The sequence below is a fragment of the Anopheles bellator genome, chromosome 1 (genome assembly GCF_943735745.2).
Source record: "Anopheles bellator chromosome 1, idAnoBellAS_SP24_06.2, whole genome shotgun sequence".
NCBI lineage: Eukaryota > Metazoa > Arthropoda > Insecta > Diptera > Culicidae > Anopheles > Anopheles bellator.
In genome coordinates, this window is record NC_071285.1 from 566,031 (window position 1) to 587,661 (window position 21,631).

Here is a 21,631-nt window from a genome sequence, read left to right on the forward strand (position 1 = left end):
CGTCGCTGGGCGGGTCACTGGGTAACCGCTGTCCGGAGTGCGGATCCGTCGTGTACCACTTCACGATGTCACGCTCCGTGCGACGATCCAATGCCACGGCTTGCCCGTGCACGTGCGTGTCGTCGGCGGGAGGGAGCCGCGGCCGGGGAGCTACACAGGTGCGCTGCGGAGAACGGGACGAAAGGGAAGCAGCAGAAGTGTCACATTTAATTAACACGCATTACGATACGGTCCGATCATTGTTCCGATGGTGCAATCTCATGACTCATGGGAATGGTTGTCAGAATTGGGGGGGTTAAGTACACTTCTGACATAGGTTTGATACTTCCCCACGGGAACGGCCACAATGATGAACAATCAACTCTAATTTAATTTTGCAAAACCGGACCAAACCGGAACCGAGATCGAGAGAACTCTCTGCTCATTGTCGCAGTCGCGTCGCGTCAGTAATTGAGTGGTGGAGCAACTTCCAATATTTACCAGTGAAGTGGCCACTATTTAGTGGATGATATAGTAAGCGAATATAAATTGAATACAAATGAAATAGAAATTTCTTGTTAAGAGCAGTCTCGCGCAGAACGGCTTCTATTTACAGCCCTGTGCCATTTATTCTAAGAAGGACACTCGACATTGAGTAGAGAAAACCTAAAACACCTACAGAAACCTAGAATAATTGGCAGGCCGCTTCACGTCTCAAGACAGCGTCGTCTCCTCTCGTTACCGATATCATTATCACCTAATCACTTTCTAGGCCGGCCGTACCGGGAAAACTGACCGGTACCTAACGGAACCGGAACCGGGAGAATTATGGCGCCGCTGCCTATATAGGACCTATAGAGGGTGCAAGCAAAATGGAGGACAAAAAGCGACGGTCTGCCTGGACACTACTTGTCCCAGGTGGCCTATTTTATGACGGGCTCTCGTGTGCCATATACCTTTTATTAGGCAGCGCGTTATTTTCGCTTGTTTCATTTTCTAGGAATTTTCCTTCGAAGTGAATACGGTTCAACCATCACGGCACCAAGCGTCACGAGTATCATCCTTCAGCTAGGTTCGTTTCGTTATGGTACCGGGCTTCAGAAAAAGGAGAGGAAATAATAATAGAGCTGGCACGGAATGAACCCCTAGCTAGGGCTCATAGAGAAGGCAAAATTTGCCACCGTGCTCAGCCACTGTAATGATTCTGCTCGCTTGGATTAAAAAGGATCATATTTCGCGAAAGAAACACTATCGCTTGAGTGTTAGCCGCCAGTAGTTGTTTAATTCATATCACAAAATGGCCAAGCAATGAGGAGCCCTATAACTGAAAGACACTATGCGTCTCCATCAGCTCGTTCTTAATTTGGAATAACTCATAATGCAGTAACGCAACCTGTTTTGATTACTATATTTGTTTAACGTGTTTTATGGTGGAACATACTATTCTATTATTTGATAAACGTACCTTGATAAATGCTCCTACTGTGCTGCTATTGCTTCCTGTGCTGTTATCTTCCGAAAAACACTGCACAACACTTTTAAAACCGGACTTCACTTTTACCACTTCAGAAACACCCGTCGGTTGTATTTTTCTTCCAATGACTGCCGAGGCGATTCGACAATCTCGGAACGCAGAATTTGGGCACCTTTTGAGACACTTGATTTCAGCTGGACCTGGTTGTGCCGGAACATAAATTAAACGAGTTTCAGTATAGAACACATATATTTTTGTTTTTTTTTGCCAGAGACCCTCAGTCAGCAAGGAGCTCCCAAAAACGATTTTTCCACGCAGCAGAAATAACAGCAGCATACCCGACCGCCGACCTTGAAAACCCCCCCAGGTAGTCCCCTTCTCAGGTTATGCTGGGTCCCTCATGACACCGTGAACCAAACACATCACCCGATGCGCAGTGCAGCAAATGCAACACGATTCTGTGGTGTGCTCGGGTTGGTCGGTATCACAAATTGGGTAAATATTTTAACAACCACGGCGCAATGTCAGGTTACCTCCCATATGGTGAAACCCATCGTACGAAAGCGTAAGCCAGGCACGGCCCCATCCGGAATATCCCGACTGACACCAAGCCACAATTGAGTTATACGGCGGCCCGGCGGCCTCGGCCCGTACTCCACACGGTGCTGGCCCACCGGGAAAATCGATACAATTTGAATGGAAGCCAATCTTCTGCAGCGAACTGTGCGAAAACCCACGCACCGACACGCCATTTTCGCTAACTTCGTTTCGGTGCAGTAAACCGCAAATTTACTTGCGGGATAACCACCGGCACCGGGACGGAAACTGGCAGGAAAACTCTTTCCAGCACAGCGGGAGTGCAGCACTCATAGTGCGAGAGACAACAGGCGGGCGGACATATCTGGCGGACATTACGCCCACGGAATTGACCTCCTTCGGTGAAAGCTTTTACACTTTTCTTTCAGAACATCCGGCGTACGACATCCGTTGCGTAATCGAAGTAATGAGCGCCGTGGGGGGATCCTGTCCTAATAGCCGCTGACTTAAACTCTTTGAGCTTCCTGTGGGGATTGAGGAACCTATCGATGTTGTAACGGAACTTGGGCACGAAATGCCATATGTGAAACATAATTAATGTGGTCAACATGACTCGTCTTACCACTTCTTTTGGGAATATAGAAAGAATTTTCCCAACAAGAGTTTCCAAAGGAAACTAACAAATGTTACGTAAATAGGACGGAATACCAATTAGTTTTCTATTTGCAGGATACAGAAGGACCTCGGAGGACGATAATAAAACACACTCACTTACGAGAATCATGAGAAAAAACTAACGAATTCATATTCTGCGGCAAAAGCAAGGACAGGACGCGCTGAGTGGCCGTGGCCGTTAGCCCGCAAAAGCCCAACGTGCGAATAAAGCTCAAACATAACTAGGACCTTCAAGTACTCGTGTCGCCCCTTTGCTCACCCATCGAGCTGGTGAGAATTGGGAAGGAAATTTCGGTTGACAGCCTCGAACCACACACAGGGCATGGGGAACAAGTTTGCCAACTAACTGTCATTTGCATATCCTCGTCCTTACGTCGGAAATAATGGCCCCTCTATGCTCGGTGGTGGCCCGGGGCTCTGGAAGGACCCCTTCCCGGAGTATCACCAGCCGCAGGAGCAACACGTTGTTTCCTCCACCCAACAGCTAGGGAAGGACCCATACAAGACGCAGACGCGCACGCGGTGCCCAAACGTGTTGGTGTTCGTGTGTGGTCGTGGCCGTTGCAAAAAGGACTAAAGACGGCGGGAAAGAGACAAAAACGCGACGCCCGTTCGCTGGCTCGTAATATGTACCGCAAAAAGCGGTATGACCGGTGAAGTGCTTCGGCAATCCACTTCCGAAGGGTCTTTTTGGAGGGCAATGCGAATGTTTCCGATTTTTACTGCAGCATTAAAACGTCGCTTGATGAAAACCCATTAAGAAGACAAATTTAATCTACTTTCGGCAAATTATGAACTATTATTTCAAGGCTACCCGAAGGAATTAGGAATTATTTAAGGACACAAAAATAAAAAAAAGATTATTCGGGTCCTCACGTTCACGTTGCTAAATGTGAATAGAACAGAAAAGGACCTAAAAAATTCGTGGATTGTTTAAATGCTTGGCCCATTGTTTTGTGCGTCGTTCGCCGACCCCTGCGAGACCCCCCACTGAGCTCGACGAGAAGAAGTTCGACTTAAGGACCCGCCGCGATGACGGTGGTCGAGAGTCGAAAAAAAAGGCGCTCGGCATTCGGCTTGACGCTCGTCCTTCGACGCTCAAGTGGCGAAGTGATGAAAAGCGAAAGAAAACGGTAAGATTTGTGCTGCAAGCGAAGCGGAAGGCACATCGGAAGATAGAGCTCATGCCCGAAAGAGCGCGAATAATAAAAAAGCCGTGTTCCGCTATTTTTAGGATCCGCCATCGGCGGAAAAATATTAGTTTCTTGGACAGCTGCCATCGATGCCACGCCGGGCGGATGATGTATGTGGCCGATGTGATGTGGTCGGTCGGCGGAAAAAAAGGTCATAGCAAGCCGTCTGCCCCAAACCGTTATTGGTGAGTCCGAGCTTCCGTTTTGGCCACCCTCCAGAATCTGGCACCGGCACTCCTGGAGTGAAACAGCGGTCCGGAGCACGGGTACGATCCGTGATGGACAGATACAGAGCCCCGCAGCTCACTTTGATTGAACCTTAGTTTAGTTAACGGAAAATGTACGCATTTTGGCACGCCGCATGTACTTCGTCAGTGTTTGAACCGATGCGTTGGAACGGAAGAATCACACCGGGAAACGATTAATATTCAACCGTTTTCCATTGGCCGGCATCGACCGTCGACCGGACCGTCTCGGGTAAACCGTTGAATGTTTGCACTTGAACTAATTCCGTCCCACACCGCGATGTCGGGCGTCAGAAGATTTTTTTTTGCCACTCCGAAATTGACGTAAACCGCGACTCATCGTCCTTTGGCACTCGCATCTTTCTGCCTTGCTCCATCGCACTGTCAAAGGCACAGTGTTTTGCACCGAAGAAAGTGCTACTCATCCGTTTTTTTCCAAAAGTTTCCACATTTTCGCCCCAAGTAAAGAGCGTTACATAATGGGTTCGCGTCCGTTCGTTTGGTGTCCTTGTCGGTCGAAGCTGGAGTTTCGCACGTAAACACCGGACCACTTTCTACCGCGTCTCGTCGGGAACGATAGTTTTATGCCAAATCAATCCCGTTGACAAATCGAACACAGACACAGTGTCACTTCCCGCTGTAAGTCCATCAACGGCACGAACTGCATCGATCAATATCAGGGGAAAGCACTTTGCACCGAACTGTGCCACTGGGTCGTCGTGATTCCGTGACGCCCAAAATTGCAGGTCGCGCTTTTCCACTTCGCGCTGTCATCCCTCTGCTAGTAGGCGCTGGGTTACGAAATACCCGCTGTCCCTCCGTGCACAGCGCGCAGAGTGCCTCAAACAATGCCTACTTTGTGACTATAATGACGCCGTTAGTTGGGATGTTTTGATTTGTGACCATCTCCTCTCCTCATCGAACAGCTACTAGGGCCGCCGCCGCCGCGTGCGCCCTTAACCGACCCGAGGCGATGCACTACGGCCAACGTCACACTAACTAGTGGATCCGTAGTAGTGCCTCTACAACGCAAAACGCGCGCACGGCACTCCCGAGTGAACACGTTCGCACCCGTTCGGTTCGTCGTGGGCCGTGGACAACACGATCGCAGCGCCGGGCGGGATGTTCATCCGAGATTTTTCCGAGACAACGCCGAGCGAAGGTGGGACTCCACGCGTCCGGATGGATGGTCTGTTGAAGCCGATCTGTGAGCCGACAATGCTTCCCGTGCGGGGATTGGGAGCGCTGCACACCTCCGCCAGCTGACCACGAATGGCAAGGGCGAAGCGCCGAAATAGGTCAGGTTTGACGCTATTCATCAAGTAACAGCAGCGGCCAGTATTAGAAGATGGTAGCAGAATCTTGGCTGTAACTTGAAAGCCGGCGGCAAGATTCGTGCCTTACAGACCTCAGGCATCACCGACAGGACAAATCACACTCCGTTGCAGTGGAACGACCGCGCGGCGATCCAGAAACGATAATTCACAATCCACTTGGCCGGCGGCAGGATGCAATCCGTAAATCGCGGAATGAGGTTTGAACACCTAATCACCAGCAGCACCAACTGGCAGCAGGCAGGGCAGGTCGTGTTTCTGTCCCGGGTCCACACACTGCTTTCCAACGGCTGAAGGATGAAGTCCTCCCACCGACTTCACGCACACCAGCGTGGGTTTCGCCACAAAACGCACACGCTCACGAGCACACTGGCACGTCTGGACGCTGAAAGGGGAGCCAGGCAGTGGCTTAAGTTGGGCTGGAACCGGAAACGGACCCCGCCCCCCATTGCGCCACCGACGAATCCACGCGGGTTCAGTCTCACAAGGAGTAACCGTTGTCCGGTGGGTGCGTATGTGTCTGTGTGCAGCTGAACCGCCGCCGGTGGTCGTTAAAAATAGTTTTTCCAACACTGTCCAGACCCGGTCATCTGGACTTTGGCTGGAGCAGTGGAGCAGACATGCAACACCCGCGGAGATGGTCGAGCGAAGAACGGCCACCCTGCGCAGCGGTGGGGTTCTGGGGATGGATTGTGAATTTTTGGGGTTATGTAACAACCGCCTGCGATGGACAACTCGGGAGAAAATCGCTCGTCGGTCATCAAAAACCATTATTTGCAAATCCTGGCCACACGGAGGCCAGTGCCGCAAATCGCTGGGAGCTGGAGTCTTCCCGTCGGAACATTTCGTGGTCGCTCCAGAAAAGAAAAAGGATACCGCGCGCGGTCCAGATTGGGTCGATAAAGTTCTTCAAAAGAGATACGCTTTGCCACCGTCGTGGCACACTAACACCATCGAGCCCCGGAATCCCCCGGATCCGTACTCGGCGACGAGCAAGCCGTATCCCGCCCCACCGATACTATTGCGCACACGACACCCCCACAGGACACAGATGCACAACCACACGGGCACACACCGATATCGATTGGAGAGACGGCAAACGCAGGAACAACTGTCACAGAGGCTTCCTCTGCACAACCGTGTCGTTTGAACTCGCGCGAAGAACTACATCGCAGTGAACCGCGGTTTCCGCCGCGACTCAAGGGAGCACGCACACAGACACAAACCGGAGCATTCACGCGCTTCGTGCGCACATGCGCCGCCAACGTTGACTTCACTCAGCAGGCGTTCGGCGTGAGGTTTCGCGAGAATCAACCGAAAATTTGCCTATTATCCTGCCGGGTCCTGATCGTCCCCCGATCAGGCCGCTCGGGCGAGCGAGTTCTATGAATGGGGTGACCGTGGCTGTGTGTGTGTTCGGACGAGCCATCAAGGACGCTGGGAGCTCCTTTCGGTGTTTTTCGCTAGCCTTCGCTACTTGCCCTTTGACACGCGGATCCTACACCAGTGGAGAATATGTTGAGCCTAAAGGGACGGCAAGGTTCGACGGGCCGTTAGGATTGCGCCTTGCAATTGATTGTAGTTTATTGTCGGCGATTGTTGGTACGTTATGGCGCCTTCAAGCGACTGTTATTTGGTTGGTGCCAAAATTTAGTGCGCAATAACACACCACACCAGGGATTGCAGTTTAATTTGCGCACCTTTTTGTTGGTTTAAGTAAGAGGATAGAAGCTTTGCGCGGGAATCTGACAAAATGTCAGACAAACGATAAAAAGCCTGCAGGGTGTTCCATTCGCCATTCGACTGCTAACGAATAAAAAATGCGTCCGGTCCAATGGATCCTTTTCATTTGAGTGACTGTGTATAAATTCGTCCCCCCAGGCTTAATATAGCACCCATGCCTGTGGCCAGAACTGATGAATGAACAGCCGAAGCATAATGGATCCTGTTGACGTCATAAAAAGGGCCACGGTGTACGGGCAGCGATCGGGCAAACGGAAGGCACAACAACAGTTTACATAATCACATACTAACGTTGGAATTGTTTGCTTCGTGGCCTAACAGGGAAAAAGGAATGATGCTGGGGCCTTTTTTGTTTCGCCGATGCGGAATTCGCTTCGATGAGCAGTGTTTTTCACAGTTCAAGTGAATGGTTTGAATTTTAAAAGAATCAAGAAAAAAACTCAGTCGAATGATGACAACAAAAATATTTGGCATAGTCCAGGTAACTGATAAAAGTTAGTTGGTCAAGTAATTTTCTTTAAAGCGTAAATGAAGGCAACGTAGACAGCATGAACTGACGTCAGTCGATATTTCAGCGTCACTTGCGGACGACGAAGTAGTTCCGAGCATATTTAACACCATCAACGAGTAGCAGCAAGTGGCCAATGCATGGGAATATCAATTATTTTTTATATCGATCGTGGCTCTACTACGACGCACAATCCGACGAGAATTTCTGTTGCTCTTTTTCGATACACATTCAGGCGTTTGTAATGATGTAAAAATAACAACATTCTTATTAGGCATCAGAAATTTGTATTTTCCGACATCGCAGACGACCTACGCTATCACCAAAAGTTAGGTTGCGGTTAACTCTTTAGCTTAATGAAACGGTCGCATCTTCGAGAACGTTACTTGATCGAAATATAATTATACTAAAGTTGCTTTAAGCTGCAGAAAGCGTATTGGGACGACGGCGAACAAGAATGGAACAAAAAGCGGACGGACCCGTGAACCTTGAGATGCCGGCAACCGGCATTTTCCCGACGAGCGGGCGGCGATTTTCCATTAATCAAGCCCACACTTTCCATTTTTCCAATCAGCGTCAGCCGCACTGACGACATAAACATTGGCCGGCTCGTTCTTCTGCCCATCGTTACACAACCTCGTTGGAAATCGAGCCCTAGCCCCCCGTGCAGCACGTGACCGCAAAAAGGATAGGATTTTCTCGTTCGACCAAGGGTTTGGGAGTTTGAATCATTTGTGGCTTTTGCGTTTGAGCTGCTACCTTTTGGGTGAATTTATCAAAACGACTACTAATCATCAAAATAGTCGTTTTAAATCTTCATAATAGGACATCAACTCGGTTTGAAGGGAAGTGCTCAACAATCTTTCACTTTTTGTACTTTCGTTTTCTTCGTCCTTTCGATTATGTTAATCCTTTAATCGGTCTGTAGGCCCCCAATACAAGCTAGCGCTAGCGTTAGTCCCAATAAATTAATATCTCACAGTAGTCGCCAGAAGTAATCAATTTTCCGAGAACGGTGTTGGGTTAATAAGTTACGGATGATGAATTACGATTAAATTGGGAGCGATAACATGTGTGTCTGGGTGAGAACGGATCCTACACAAAATTGGAGCATCAGATCGAAGGGCCATCGCCCCCAGCATAAGAAGGCTTACGAGATTTGCGAAAAATGCGTCAGAGGAATTTCTAGTAGCAGTCGGTTGGCTCAGTAATCAACGTAAGATTATTTCATCCCGTTTCGATGACGCATCGGAGTATTAGAGGTTTATGTAGCAATGTTTCGTTCAATCCTTTCCTCGTTCTTAGTATTAATAACTTTGTACACTTTGCCGACCTACGGCCATTTTACGTTTCTGGTAAAAGCGTAGCCGATGTATCCGAACACGCAGGCGAAGGCCAGGAACCGGAGCAGCCGTATCACGCCCACCGAGCAAGTCTGCAATAAAATAAAATATTGAGTTTAGTTGGGTAAAGCGAAACGTCACTTCATCGAGATTGAGCTCATGAAAAATTCAGGAATGCAATTAGTGTTGGGTTCTACGTTGAAAGTCCCTGTTTATGACGTTTTGTACCTTCAGACTTGTATGACACGGGGTCGGACTCTTAAAACTAGCACATCGAGGGCTTATCAAACGTTATTAATATTTAATATCGTTTCACATTATCTCACTTTTCAATTAATTCACCTCAACGCACAAGCCAAGAACTAACTGAAGGACACAATTTGGCACTTTTATATCCTTATTATTATAGTCGAAACACGGAACAACGCGGTGCTTACCCATAACACAGCTGGCCACATTTCCTTGTTCCAATCCCCGCTCGGACGCCAGCAAGCCCAACGGCATCGTCTCGCTCTGGATGTCCGATTCGATGGGAAGCAGCATGGAAGAATCCTGGAAGTCCCGACATTCTGTCCAGCCTCTGCCCTCACGGTTACCGCGTGACTGCTGGCCGAGGGACTTTGAGCCGCTGCCAGCTGCATCAGTGGAAGAACTTGCAGGATAAGCTCTTGTAGCAGGTTCTGGTGATGGGCCTGTTGATGGGTCTGTTGAGCGGGGTACTTGGGCTGCTGGAGCTGGGGAGCGACCGGTTGCTCCATCGTCGGATAAAGGCGTGGCAGTTGAAGTGGCGGCGCTGCTGTGAAGAAAGATTTACGCAATCCAATCACACTTTGGGGTCGCTTTGGTCAGCGGCACGCATTACGTACATGGGCCGTAGGGCCGTTCTCCGCTCCAGTTTTCAAAGGTGATGGCGAATATCACACACCCACTAGAGACGAACAGATAGTGGGCCGCAGCGGGTGGTAGGTGGTGGGCGAACGTGTGGACAGATGTACCGTGTAGCCCGATCTCAAACCCTGCGCCGGTGACCGCTATACTTAGCTCAAAATCTTGGCCGTATGCGATCGGGCAGTTGATCGCACGTTCCTCGTCCTGTCCGTGGGAGCAGTTCTTGGAGCAGAGCCGATGGCGGACTATTTCGTGCCTCCCGGGATTAAGCGTTATGTACAACGGGACGTCGGTGTTTGGGTTCAGCAGGGTTTCCTGCTGCAATGTGATGTGCACCGTATCCTGAGGCTCACGAAAGTGTCCACGGAGTTTGATGCGCGAACCGTACCGTAGTTCCCCCGGAAGTTGCCCCACGTAGGGCAGTATCTGTAACGGATTGCGAAGAAAGGATTCGTAAGCGACTATCACACACCAACGGCCACCAGGGTAATTACAGGCGTAAATATTTGCACGTTACTCATGGCGTTGGACACTGTTTTCTACTGCGATCCTGCCCGTACCGCAGCCAGTGCAGGAGTGAACGGACGTGCGCCCTGGGACGTGATCTTGCCCGTGTGCTTGTCCCTGCTGTTGGTCAGAATTTCGAAAGCGTGACATTGAAAACTTTCTGCTGGCCACAATTTCGAACCCCGGGAGCCGCCAGCGGAGAAAACCAACAAACCCCCACGAAATTCGTCGAAGTCGATCGCGCGAAGTGAAAGGCAACTCGCGATGCGCGATCCAACTGATGTAATATTTCTCTCTCTGCGCTACTTTGGGCCGTTTTCTTGGCTGATAACTAGGCTGGGTGCCCGTGTCGGGAATGTCGCGAAATAAGTTCATGGCTTCTTGGCTGACGCTGTGATGCCGCCATCGCCTGCTACGCCCATCCTCTCCAGAGTTTTTGAAAGCACAGCCCCCTCCACGATATACCTCGAGGCTCCCACTATCGGCCACAACCACCTACGGTTCTCAGGTTGGTGAATGGTCACGTGTCGAAATTTTGGCATCGGGAGCGACGATCAATTTGGCGTGGATCACCTAGTCATCGTGGGCGGAAGCGGTCAAATTGTTGCTTTGACTATTTTCGTGTTTGTCAGGGCGAGCTTCTTGGGGTCGAGGTTTGGCGTGATGTTACCTACCGGCAACATGAATGAAACGATTGGGCAACGGTACCCGATTGGGTTAACGGTTTCGCAAAGACGATGACCAGAAATCGAAAAACAGCTTTTCGCATTATTTTCTTTGTATTTGCCTCGCATTCGTTTTGTGAATCCCATATTTGCGTTTACGAAGAATGTGCTGTCTGTTTTCAAACATTTTTGTTGTCTTTGTGTTATATCTCTGTATTATCTTTATGTTTGTATCGTTTTGTTTCTTGTATTAGAATTTTTAAACCTCAATGACGATTTATATTTGTTCACAATCCTTTTTTAAAGTCAATATAAACTTTTGTCATATACTGTCACTGGTGAAAGTTGACAGCCAGCTGTCAATTTTCAGTGTGTTAGTTTGTTTGCTTCCTCAGTTTCTATTGTTGCTGGCAACAAACAGTTGTGAAAATTCATGCATTTTCTTATCAAACGTATTAATTAATTGCAAACGTAAACAATCCGTTGTCTGCGAAATGGTAAGTGAGAGACCGTGCATTCCGGCTCCGGTGTCCGTTGTTTATGAGCGTTTGGAGTGTAACAAATCAAGCCCAAACAACATGCCTTCCGGTTCATGTGGCGTAAAAACATTCTGTATTGCTTCTCGCGTTCCAGCGGCAGGACGAGTTGGAGATGGCGGATGTGACGAAAGAGGAAAACGTGCACTTTCCGTACTGCTACATCTGCAACGCCCCAGAATTGCAGACCGAATCGGGAGGTCACTGTCTGTTGTTCCAGGCGGAGGTGGATGGCTACTCGCCTGCGAAAGCGCTCACCGACATCCTGCAAATCAACGTCACGCCGGAACTGTGTCACTCTCAAGTGCTATGCATCAATTGCAACATGCTCTGCGTAGAGTACACGCAAATTGTGCAGCGGGCCGAAATGATACGGATCGAGATGGCGTTCGCTTACAGTCAGACCGTCGAGAAGTTGGCCGGGATAACCGAGAAGGGCCTGAAGGAATCGGGTGATTCAGTGAAGGTAGAAAGTCCCAAGGACGTCTCGGTGAATGTTGACCACTTCGAGCCGGCACTGCAGACCTTCGAGAAAGCCACAACTCACAGCAGACAAATGGGCTTCAAGGATCTCGAAGTGCCGCTCGATACGTTCCAGTTGTCGATCGAGGAAGCGTTTTGTATGGATGGTTTAGTGTCAGACTCGATCATAGAAGATCCATCGTACACTACATTAATGAACTCGTCGTTGGTTCGTGATTCGCAACCGCATCCATTCCCTGGACCTGGGCCTGGTCAGATTCTTAGCGCCGCATCGGATACGTCCTTTCTTCAATCAAACGATGCTTGTATCATAAAAGAAACCGATGAAACCGATCTGTGCAGTGACGAGAGCAATCTCAATCAGCTATTTGCGGATCAAATTGTTGAAATCAAGAACCCCGACGGTACGTCGGTGTACTGTATCTATGAGAGTGGTGGCCTGGGATCGTACAGCCCCGAGGAGAATACCGAAATGGTGATGAGCGGTGCCTGTGCGGTTGTGACTGAAACCGAGGCAGACTTTGACGCAGTGGAAGAGGAAAGTCAGGCCCTGATATCGGAAAGCGTGGAGGATGAATCCGAAGAACAGCAAACCACCACAGATACTGGCGAGATCCAACCGAACGTGAGTGCGGATGTGGCAGAACAGCAACTGTCATCGGCCAATGTAACTAACCTAATACACTCGGTAAGTGTGGGAACCGAACCCGAACCGGAAGGCATTTAAAAATGAGATTTATTATAGTCTAAGCTTAAGCTAACGGTGCTACACAATTTGAATTACCTAGCAGTGTTTACAATAATTGTTGCTATCAAGAAACGTTTGAATGTGCCAATTTTCACCTTTTCGAGGTGCAGTCTCAGCTTTCGCTGACCAAACTTCCGTGTTACCGGAAAAGTGCTGCCCTAATACCTATGTTGAAGATATCCCGCTGGCTTATCATCATTACTCGATAGCGCTTGGCTCGATTTCGCAAACGCGAAGTTTCAAATACCCTCATGAAGAAACGGCCACCGACTGCCGGTTGCTGCGGTTCGATCCAATCGACCGCGGCTTCGGTTGCAAGTGCGTACCGACGAACACAATCAGCATGACCAGTAGCATCCAGATGGGTATCATCATCGCGAGCATTGGCATCCATTTGTATTCGAGCCTCAGACAGATGGCAATCTGGGACAAAATTTTGAGCAAAATTCCGACCACGTAGTACTTGTAGCGGTGCAGCGACACCAGCCGGTTTGCGTGCTGTCGTTGAACGATTTCGATCACGGCCCACGTCACTAGGATGATGTCGTACAGCCACAGCGGAATGAACACAAGAAACCAGTTCCAGTAAATGCGATTCTCCAGCCGCAGGCATAATACCGCAAGAAAAACTACCAATATAAACCAGGTGAAGAGTGCCCGCTGTACGAAACCCATTCGGAAGGAAACGGTGGCACTGAAAGGAAAGGCGACGATTGAGAAACACCCTCTTTATTGCTACGAGTGAACACTTACAGCAACCGACTGAGTTTGGCCACTACTCAAGATTACAGATTGTTGAGGATCTCTTGTGTTTTGCTTAAACTTTGTAAGACCCAAAAATTTTGCACCATCCTCTGTGTTGTGTTTACGGCGAGCGTCAAAAAGCTGTCTGTCAAAAAACGCCTTTAGCGAGTGACAGATGAAATTATTAGCAATAACTCGTAGATTTGAATTATTTCATGAAAAGTATGACGATTTCAAACAGAACCGGTGCAGCTTAAATTTTCCTCTCCATTTCTAATTTCAGCTCTTTTTCAAAGTTGACGATATGTATTACTGTACCCAGTGTTCAACGAACAACGAAATGATCTCGCGTGACTTGAAAAACATTGTGCACCACCTGAAAGCGGAACACGGGGAAAAAATATTCGTCTGCGAGCAGTGTGATGCCGTGTTCCAAAAACGTTCACAGTACCAGACCCATTTGGAAGCCCATCTGGCCAGAGAATGTTCAAACTTTCGTTGTGATGTTTGTGGTGCCCAGCTTGAGAACGCTCGTATGCTTCGGCTGCATCGGAAAACCCATGTTCCACCAAGCAAACTGTGGTCTTGCCAGATGTGCAACAAAAAGTACACGACTAAGAACCTGCTTGAGGTCCACATGAACAGCCACACCGGAGAGCGGCCTTACAAGTGCAGTATCTGCGCGAAAGACTTTTCCTCCAAATATGTGATGGCAGTGCACATGAAAACGCACAACGATCGAGTCCGGAGCTTCGAATGCAAGTTGTGCGGTAGTTCATTCTACAGTCGCAACAATCTGAGCCAGCACGAGCGCACCCATTTCGATAAGAGAGACTACAAGTGTACCGACTGCGGGAAGGGGTTCCTTTCGCAGCATAACCTTAACGTGCACAAAATCATCCACGCCGGCGTCAAACCATTTACGTGCCGGACGTGCGGAAAATCTTTCGCCCGAAAAGGTGAAATTGTCGACCACGAACGGATTCATACCGGTGAGTAGTGGGTGCGGGTGGTGTGCCGGCCTTTCTCTAGCGCATTCTCCCATTTTTTGCCAACAGGAGAGAAACCATTCACATGCGACTTTTGTCCGGCGAAGTTCGCCCAGCGCTCCAACCTGATCTCGCACCGTCGGGTGACCCATTTGAATGACAAGCGGTACAAGTGCGAGGAATGTGGCGCCTGCTTCAAGCGCCAAAGACTGCTTCTTTATCACACCCGCGCAATGCACACGGGAGAGCGGCCGTACAAGTGTGAACAGTGCGAGGCGACGTTTGTCTATCCCGAGCACTTCCAGAAACACAAGCGTATCCACACTGGCAAGAAACCATACGCGTGTGAGGTAGGATGTCTGTAGATTCCTTTGCATGGTCAGTCCTTCAGCGAAACCTGTTTCCTTTCTTTAAGGTGTGCAACAAGACGTTCAACACCCGGGACAACCGAAATGCGCACCGCTACGTGCACAGCGACAAGAAACCGTTTGAGTGTGTGCTGTGTGGAGCCGGCTTTATGCGCAAGATGCAACTGTACGCGCACATGCAGAAACGTGGCCACCTGAATGACACCATCATCGTGAACCAGCCGCGCATCAACGCCAACGATACGCTGGAATATACGCACGAACCAGTTACTAGTGAAGGAGGAGGTGAAGAGGAGCAGTTGATTGACGAAACCAACGACCTGAACGTCAATATGCAGATCATTTGCGAGGACAACTCGTTAGATGATCTTATCGAAACGGACGAGGTGACGACCGGAGATGGTGTCCTGCGCCATTTGGTTCTAAGATTTAAACTTGTCTGTTTAACGTTTTTTTTTGTTAATATGTTACAGTACTACCCGAAACAGAATGACCCAACGACCGAGCACATGCTGGATGAAACGAGCAGCAACAGCATGACATTGGCCACACAGCTAGACATCGCACAAAACGAAGACTGGGAAAGTCTGATCGTGCAAGGCTAATACAGCCACCGTTTTGATTTTTACTTGCATTTAGAACGGGACAGAGTAAATAGAAAAGAATGTTGGAGATGGCTCGCCTTGCCATTAGCAGTTGCTTTGTATATATCATTTGTGTCCGCTTTATACTCGTAAGGCCTAGTTCTACTGTACTGGTTGGATTAACCAGTAATTAATTAAGTAATTAAGTGCAAATTTTGATAAAAAAAAAGGTACGAATTGAAGCTCAATCGAATTGTAAATAAAGTAAAGCTAATAATAAAGTAATAATAATTTTTATCCTTTATAATAAAGTGATAAAAAATAGATAAACACAGAGCAACTTCACCAGGCGTCTCCACCTCATGTCCCGAACGAACATGACGGAACTACGCTATTTTAAAAGTTTTATGATTGTTTGTTTATGGCGTACTCACTGCCGTGTGTTAGTTTAACAAGAAAAATCAAGTTTCATGCCTTTTTAAGAATAATTAGGTGTGCATTTGAGTGCATTGCTGAGTGATTCTTGCAGCTTTACCCTGCTGGCTATTAATCCGGTCAATCCCGTTCAATGATCAGCTGGCATTCCAATCGTGATGCGAAGGATGATCTTTGTAGGATCGTTTTGCAAGCGATCCGTAATTTCTTTCCAAATGACAACTTTGAGCGCATTCTGTTGTTCCTTTCTTTTTTGTATCGTCATGTTGTTATTTATTTCGGTAAAGTTACATTAAATATAGAATTACGTGCAACCACTGTAAACGTTTGCGCTGCCCCTACTAAAGCGATGGTAAATAACATCTTTGTCCGTTGTCATCTATTGTTTAATGCTTCTGGCGTTTTGTAGTGATTTTTATAATCCTTTGTACGGCTCCACTAACTAAAGCAGAACTAAAGCAAATTTCGATTCCAAAAATTTCGTGTCTACAAGCACAAGTATTTTGAATGTTGGCTTAAATAAATGTTTCACTCAGTTCAAATTTAGTTTGACCGCAAAGCAGACTGAGTGCTCTTCCTTTTTCTATGAACTGATCTCATCTTGTGCTGTTCGCTTCGTTTTTTCATTGCAATCGATCGATTCATTGAGTTGCGTAAGACGCACGAACTAAATCAATTTCATTCGCTGTTTAGACCTAAGGTTTTCGAAATGGCGCACTTTCCCCATCGATCCGCTTGCGACTGGTTTGCGATCTGGTTGGGGAGAAAGTTCGCTCTACTTCCCGGACATGATTATTGCAGATTTGTTGCTGTTCGACTCGATTAGTTCATCTATCTATGATTAGCTCTTTTCATCGTTTGCGCGCTATGAGAACTGTAGGCGTTACTTCATTGCAAATTATTCGTTCACTACTTTCGATAAAGGTGCGAAAATTTGGCTGCCACAGCTGCGTTACTGTGACTTTGTTCCTCGATTTGTTCGAGCTACCTTTTGTGTGCACTGTACATGCTCGTGAGGCTGATTGTTTCCCTTGCCAGAGGCAATAATAAAACCTAGCTTTCGAGAATGAGCACAAAACACCTACCGAACGGAGCGAGAGGTGTTGATGTAAAAATGTAAGCTGTGTCAGAACCAAATCCGTACTTTACAGAGTAAGAAAAGTGAGTCTGCGTGCGTTCTCGAAATGTCTGATTTTCTTCGCGTCCGGGGACATATGGTCGACCAAAATATATTAATCAAATGTGTTATAAAAAGTAAAGGTATAATACGAAAATATCGGAGCATTCCGAAGCATTTGGTTTTCCCAGAACCACTCACCACTAGAAGGTTCTATTGCAGCATTTACAGATTTCATTTCTTTTTGCTTTTGCCCAGCGTTAGCGTATGGTGAGAAGCTGCCATCTGTGACTTGCGGCGATTGAACTCGACAAACTCCTCCTCGAGTTTCTTGCGCGATTCCTCCAGCTTGCGCTTCTCTTCCGCGTGGTCCTTCTTGAGCTTATCGAATTTGGCGTGGAGCTGCAAAAAGAATCGCCCCGATTAATACCACGTTGAGACTTGATCTTATCGCACCGATGATGTACCTCCTTTTCGCTCTCCTTCAACTCGGCCTCTTTCTCCTTGACGCGCACAACGAACATTTGGCGCACTTCGTCTTCCTTGGCCTGCAACTCGGCCAGATGGTTGCTGCGCTTCGCTTCGAACGTCTGCTGGAACGAGACGGGCTTGTTGTCGCTGTCCACATCGGTGAAGCCCATCTCCTCGAGGCGCTTCTGCCGGTACAGCTCGTAGTGACGCGTGTGTGTCTTCTCGCGCATATCTTCCATGTTGGTGCGGATCAACATTTCCCGCAACTTCACAAAGTCACAGTGCGCCTCGTTCTCCACCTGCACCGTGCCCCAGGGGTACTGGCGGGCGCGGACCACCTTGTTGCCAACGCGCACTAAATCCGTGCTGCCGACAACCGCGAACGGGATGTGCGAATTCATCGAAGTGTTGTTCTCCGCCACCGACTCGTCGTCGGTCGGGAACTGGTAGATGTGCACACCGTTCGCGCGCAGCTCATCGTTGATCTTGGCCTTAAACTTTGATAGCTCCGTCTTGGAGATGGTGTCCGCCTTCGCGATGATCGGGATGATGTTGACCTTCGAGTCGAGCATCTTCATGCAGACCAGATCGAGCGACTTCAGACCGTGGCCGGTCGGGCAGATGAAGTACAGGCACACGTGCGTGCGGCTGTCGTGGTAGGCCGATAGCGATCGCTTGATCTTCAGCTCCTCCTGCAGATACGCCTCGTACTGCTGATCGATGTAGTCGACGACCGCCTTAAATGAATCGTCCTTGTTGATCTGATCACCGTACCCGACCGTGTCGCAAATTGTCAACTGGAATTAGAACCGGACCGTCAATATCTTTATCAAGGATTGGATTTGAAATCGAGGAATTACCTTCAGCCGGACCATGCTTTCCTGCAGTTCGTAGGTATGCGCCTTCAGCTTGACACTCGGCAGCGTGTGCGGACTGGGTTGAGATTCGAAATTCGTGTTGAACAGCGAGTCCATCAGCGTCGATTTACCCAGACCCGTCTCGCCGATGCACATGATGTTGAAGAGAAACCCATTCTGGACGCTCTTGCTGACCAGCTGATCAGGCAGACTGTCGAAACCGACGTGTCCCGATTGCTTCAGCGTGCGGGTAAGATCGTTCTGTAATCAATCGCATATGGGAAAATCTTAACAATACTGGACAGAAGAGAGATAAAGAAGGCTCTGGACGAGTTGATGTGGTTTACATTGCGAAGATCGTAGGATAGTAGTAGGTCTATTATTTTGATGACTATTTTTAACATCGCAACGTAAAGTTTACCACCCAAACAGGAACCCCGGCAGTGGACGCGAGCTGAAGTTGTTTCGCCGGCGAGTGAGGCTTTGCCGATTCGTTAACGCACACTGTGTGGGGCAATTGCATAAACAGGCTACGCCAATGTAGCACTATTTTACTCGCAATTCGATACTCCCAGCGCACCATCGTTGCCGCCAGCACGGTTACGAAGATTACATTACGGCGTTGCTGGATGCGGGCGGAGTGAGGTTTGAAAAGGCTTCAAGCTTTCATGGCTCGTTGCTTCCGCATGCTCATCCTCAAACGGATTCCGCGACGGTGACGAAGGAAAAGAAGAGTGAACAACAATATTTCATCGTACTACTGGCCCCGATAGCGCGCTGATAGTGAAACCGAAAATATCAGCACAAATTAAAATTAATGATCGAAGATCGGCAACGTCTCGATGGCCCACTTAACAATAGGGACAAATGCGACGATGCAATGTGCTGAAGACTAATGTCTGTGACAAGGGAATGTTAATTCACATTGTCGTGAGGGGCTCACGCAATCGCGGCAGACGACACGCGGCACTGCAAAGCGGGTGTTGCCATTCAATAAGCAGGGGATTTATGGCGTTCCGTAAAACGATAACGAATCATACATGAAACGATTTTCAAAGCTTAGACCAGAGGCCCGTAGCGTAGCAAAAGATGTTCCCTTTCAAATGCACCGAACCAACAACCGTCGCAATTTTGGGTTTTCGTTTTCCATGATACTTTTACTTTCGAAGGTTTTGGGTTGCGTACAATAAATGACATTTTTTGCTACGAAAGCATGATGGTTCAGACATGATGGTTTGCGGCTGAATATTGGAGAGAAACTTGAATTCACAGGCGAACTTGACATTCTTATGGCCAGCCTGAAAAATGTTCGGTTCGGGAGTGAAAACGTTAATTATTCAAATAGTACTTCCTCTATTTAAGGATTGTCCCTTGACGCGTTACTTTCCCCTACTAAGCCCGGAATGGGGACACTTGAAAAGCATAGGCCATCCATATCGAGAAGTTCCATTCTAAGTATGCTGATCGTGCCCCCAAGTATATAAGAGTTGATCGGTTGCCCTTCTTTCTAAACTCGGATGCTAAAAGAAAGTACATGACTAAATTAGTAAAGCGAACCATTGTTTCATTCTGGGCCACTTTCTATGTCCTACTCAGGGCCAATTTAAGGTCAACAACAACCCTACGGACTGTCTCATATTTTGAAGTAGCAACCAAATGGTGGCTTAAGTCGAGCATCAACCAAGCCAGGAAGTCCCAGCTAACGGAAATTGGATCACCATCCATTCGCAGGTCAGTGCCACCGTCGGCTGGCCAGCAAGCGTTTCTCGCTCTCTGTTAGCTCACTTTTCATCCCCTCTAACGTTTGCATGATTTGTTTATGCTGCCGCTCGGCGCGCTGGCCAGTTGGGCGAGGGTTGGTAGAGGAAAATCGTAACGTCCATAAACGAAGATACGGTACGTGTGCATGATCGGAATTAGAAAGTCCGATCCGAATCCGTATTCACCATCTGAGCCATGATACAATATCCATCGGTAGACAGTGTGCTGTAATGTCTATCGGTTGTACTAAATTTCTAGTGAAATTTACGATTTAAAAAGCCCGTAGAAAAGATATCCAAAGTAACTTTTAAGTCGTAGAGAGATTTTGTTGATAACCTCTAGAACCTGTTTGGCGTAGGTTTGTCTCTTCGTTGCAAAAAAACTGTGCTGCTCAAGGATAAACCTTATGTTTTGTGGACAAACCGGATACGAGCACAAAAACCGAACACAACAAACGGGTGTTTTGACTTCCACCATTCGCTCCACTTTTGCCTCTTTTTCCGGACAACCCTGGACGCAGCCGGGTAACGGGTGTATTCTAAACAAAGCAGCTTGCTTTGATCGCATCCCGCGGTGCATAAGCAGACGCGCGGGGTGTATTGTGCCCCCTCCCCCCTTTGGATGCATTTACGACGTCTGAAGCGAACAGAACGCGCGTTTCAGCGTTTTGGTGACGAAGAGAAAGAAGCCGGGCACGCGTCGGATGATGCACCGAGCACGACGCACAAACACAGGCCGCGACCGAGTGACGTTTGCTTTCCACTACGATTCGCCTAATAAACGCAACCGCGGCGATGGTTGGCCTTGCATTCTTTCTCATCACAAACCGATAAATTCCACGTTCAGCCCATATTGGCACACACAGTTCCACTTCAGCACTTTGGAGGCATGGCATTCTTTTCCGCCCAGCTCACTGTTCAAGTGATTTCACTGCTCGGCGCTGCTGATGACGCCCTCTTCTCCGATCATGTTTTTCCACAAATCAAACGACTGCACTGTAAAATTACTACCCTTCCGCGTCCAGACATCGCATGGATCGGGTAGATTTTAGCGATTTACAATACCTTCAACACTGCTACGTCTGCGGCCGCCATAGTTACGATTTTAGCCGATCGAAGTCACGAATTTTTCACTCACGACTGAAGAATTTCCAGCGAAATTGCTGCTTTTTGACCACCCGAAATGAGCGCCGGGAACTCAATCCAAACGCATCGGCGGGGGGCGCGTGAGTGCGACGGATGGGTGATTTTCGTAGCAAAAACAATAGAAGATTTCACCGTTTTCCTGTGTCACTGGGCGTTAGTTTTCTTCTATTTAGTTTCTAGTATGTCTTGAAGCTAACGCTCTGCCGCTAATGCAAAAGAAGTTGGCACTCGATGCAATATTTTCGCCGCTTGAGCTTGAGCTCCCGCCTGACGTTTGAGTAAACGTCAGTGTGAAGTGTCAA

At 48.3% G+C, this 21,631-nt stretch overlaps 4 protein-coding genes across 4 annotated transcripts; 1 reads left to right on the forward strand and 3 right to left on the reverse strand.

The window, feature by feature from the left end:
• Positions 1-9,021: 9,021 nt before the first annotated feature.
• LOC131206442 (galectin-4-like) lies at positions 9,022-10,440 on the reverse strand. Its single transcript, XM_058198990.1, is given in 4 exon segments — positions 9,022-9,123; positions 9,628-9,827; positions 9,889-10,345; positions 10,414-10,440. Coding segments are annotated over 4 exon segments (786 nt in total).
• Positions 10,441-11,520: 1,080 nt separating this feature from the next.
• Positions 11,521-15,754, forward strand: LOC131206443 (zinc finger protein 502-like). The gene is made up of 6 exons (XM_058198991.1): positions 11,521-11,588; positions 11,725-12,798; positions 13,886-14,594; positions 14,661-14,941; positions 15,007-15,345; positions 15,433-15,754. Exons 1-6 carry the CDS (start codon positions 11,586-11,588, stop codon positions 15,562-15,564), a joined length of 2,538 nt encoding a protein of 845 aa, XP_058054974.1. The 5' UTR covers positions 11,521-11,585; the 3' UTR covers positions 15,565-15,754.
• LOC131213351 (transmembrane protein 60) lies at positions 12,823-13,726 on the reverse strand. Its single transcript, XM_058207381.1, has 2 exons — positions 13,612-13,726; positions 12,823-13,552 (listed from the first exon to the last, which is right to left on the reverse strand). Exon 2 carries the CDS (start codon positions 13,531-13,533, stop codon positions 13,108-13,110), a length of 426 nt encoding a protein of 141 aa, XP_058063364.1. The 5' UTR covers positions 13,534-13,552; positions 13,612-13,726; the 3' UTR covers positions 12,823-13,107.
• An 843-nt stretch (positions 15,755-16,597) lies between the features above and the next one.
• Positions 16,598-21,434, reverse strand: LOC131211224 (septin-2). The gene is made up of 4 exons (XM_058204629.1): positions 21,249-21,434; positions 18,427-18,684; positions 17,563-18,363; positions 16,598-17,497 (listed from the first exon to the last, which is right to left on the reverse strand). The coding sequence occupies exons 1-4, from the start codon at positions 21,276-21,278 to the stop codon at positions 17,330-17,332; spliced, it is 1,257 nt and encodes a 418-aa protein (XP_058060612.1). The 5' UTR covers positions 21,279-21,434; the 3' UTR covers positions 16,598-17,329.
• Positions 21,435-21,631: the final 197 nt, after the last annotated feature.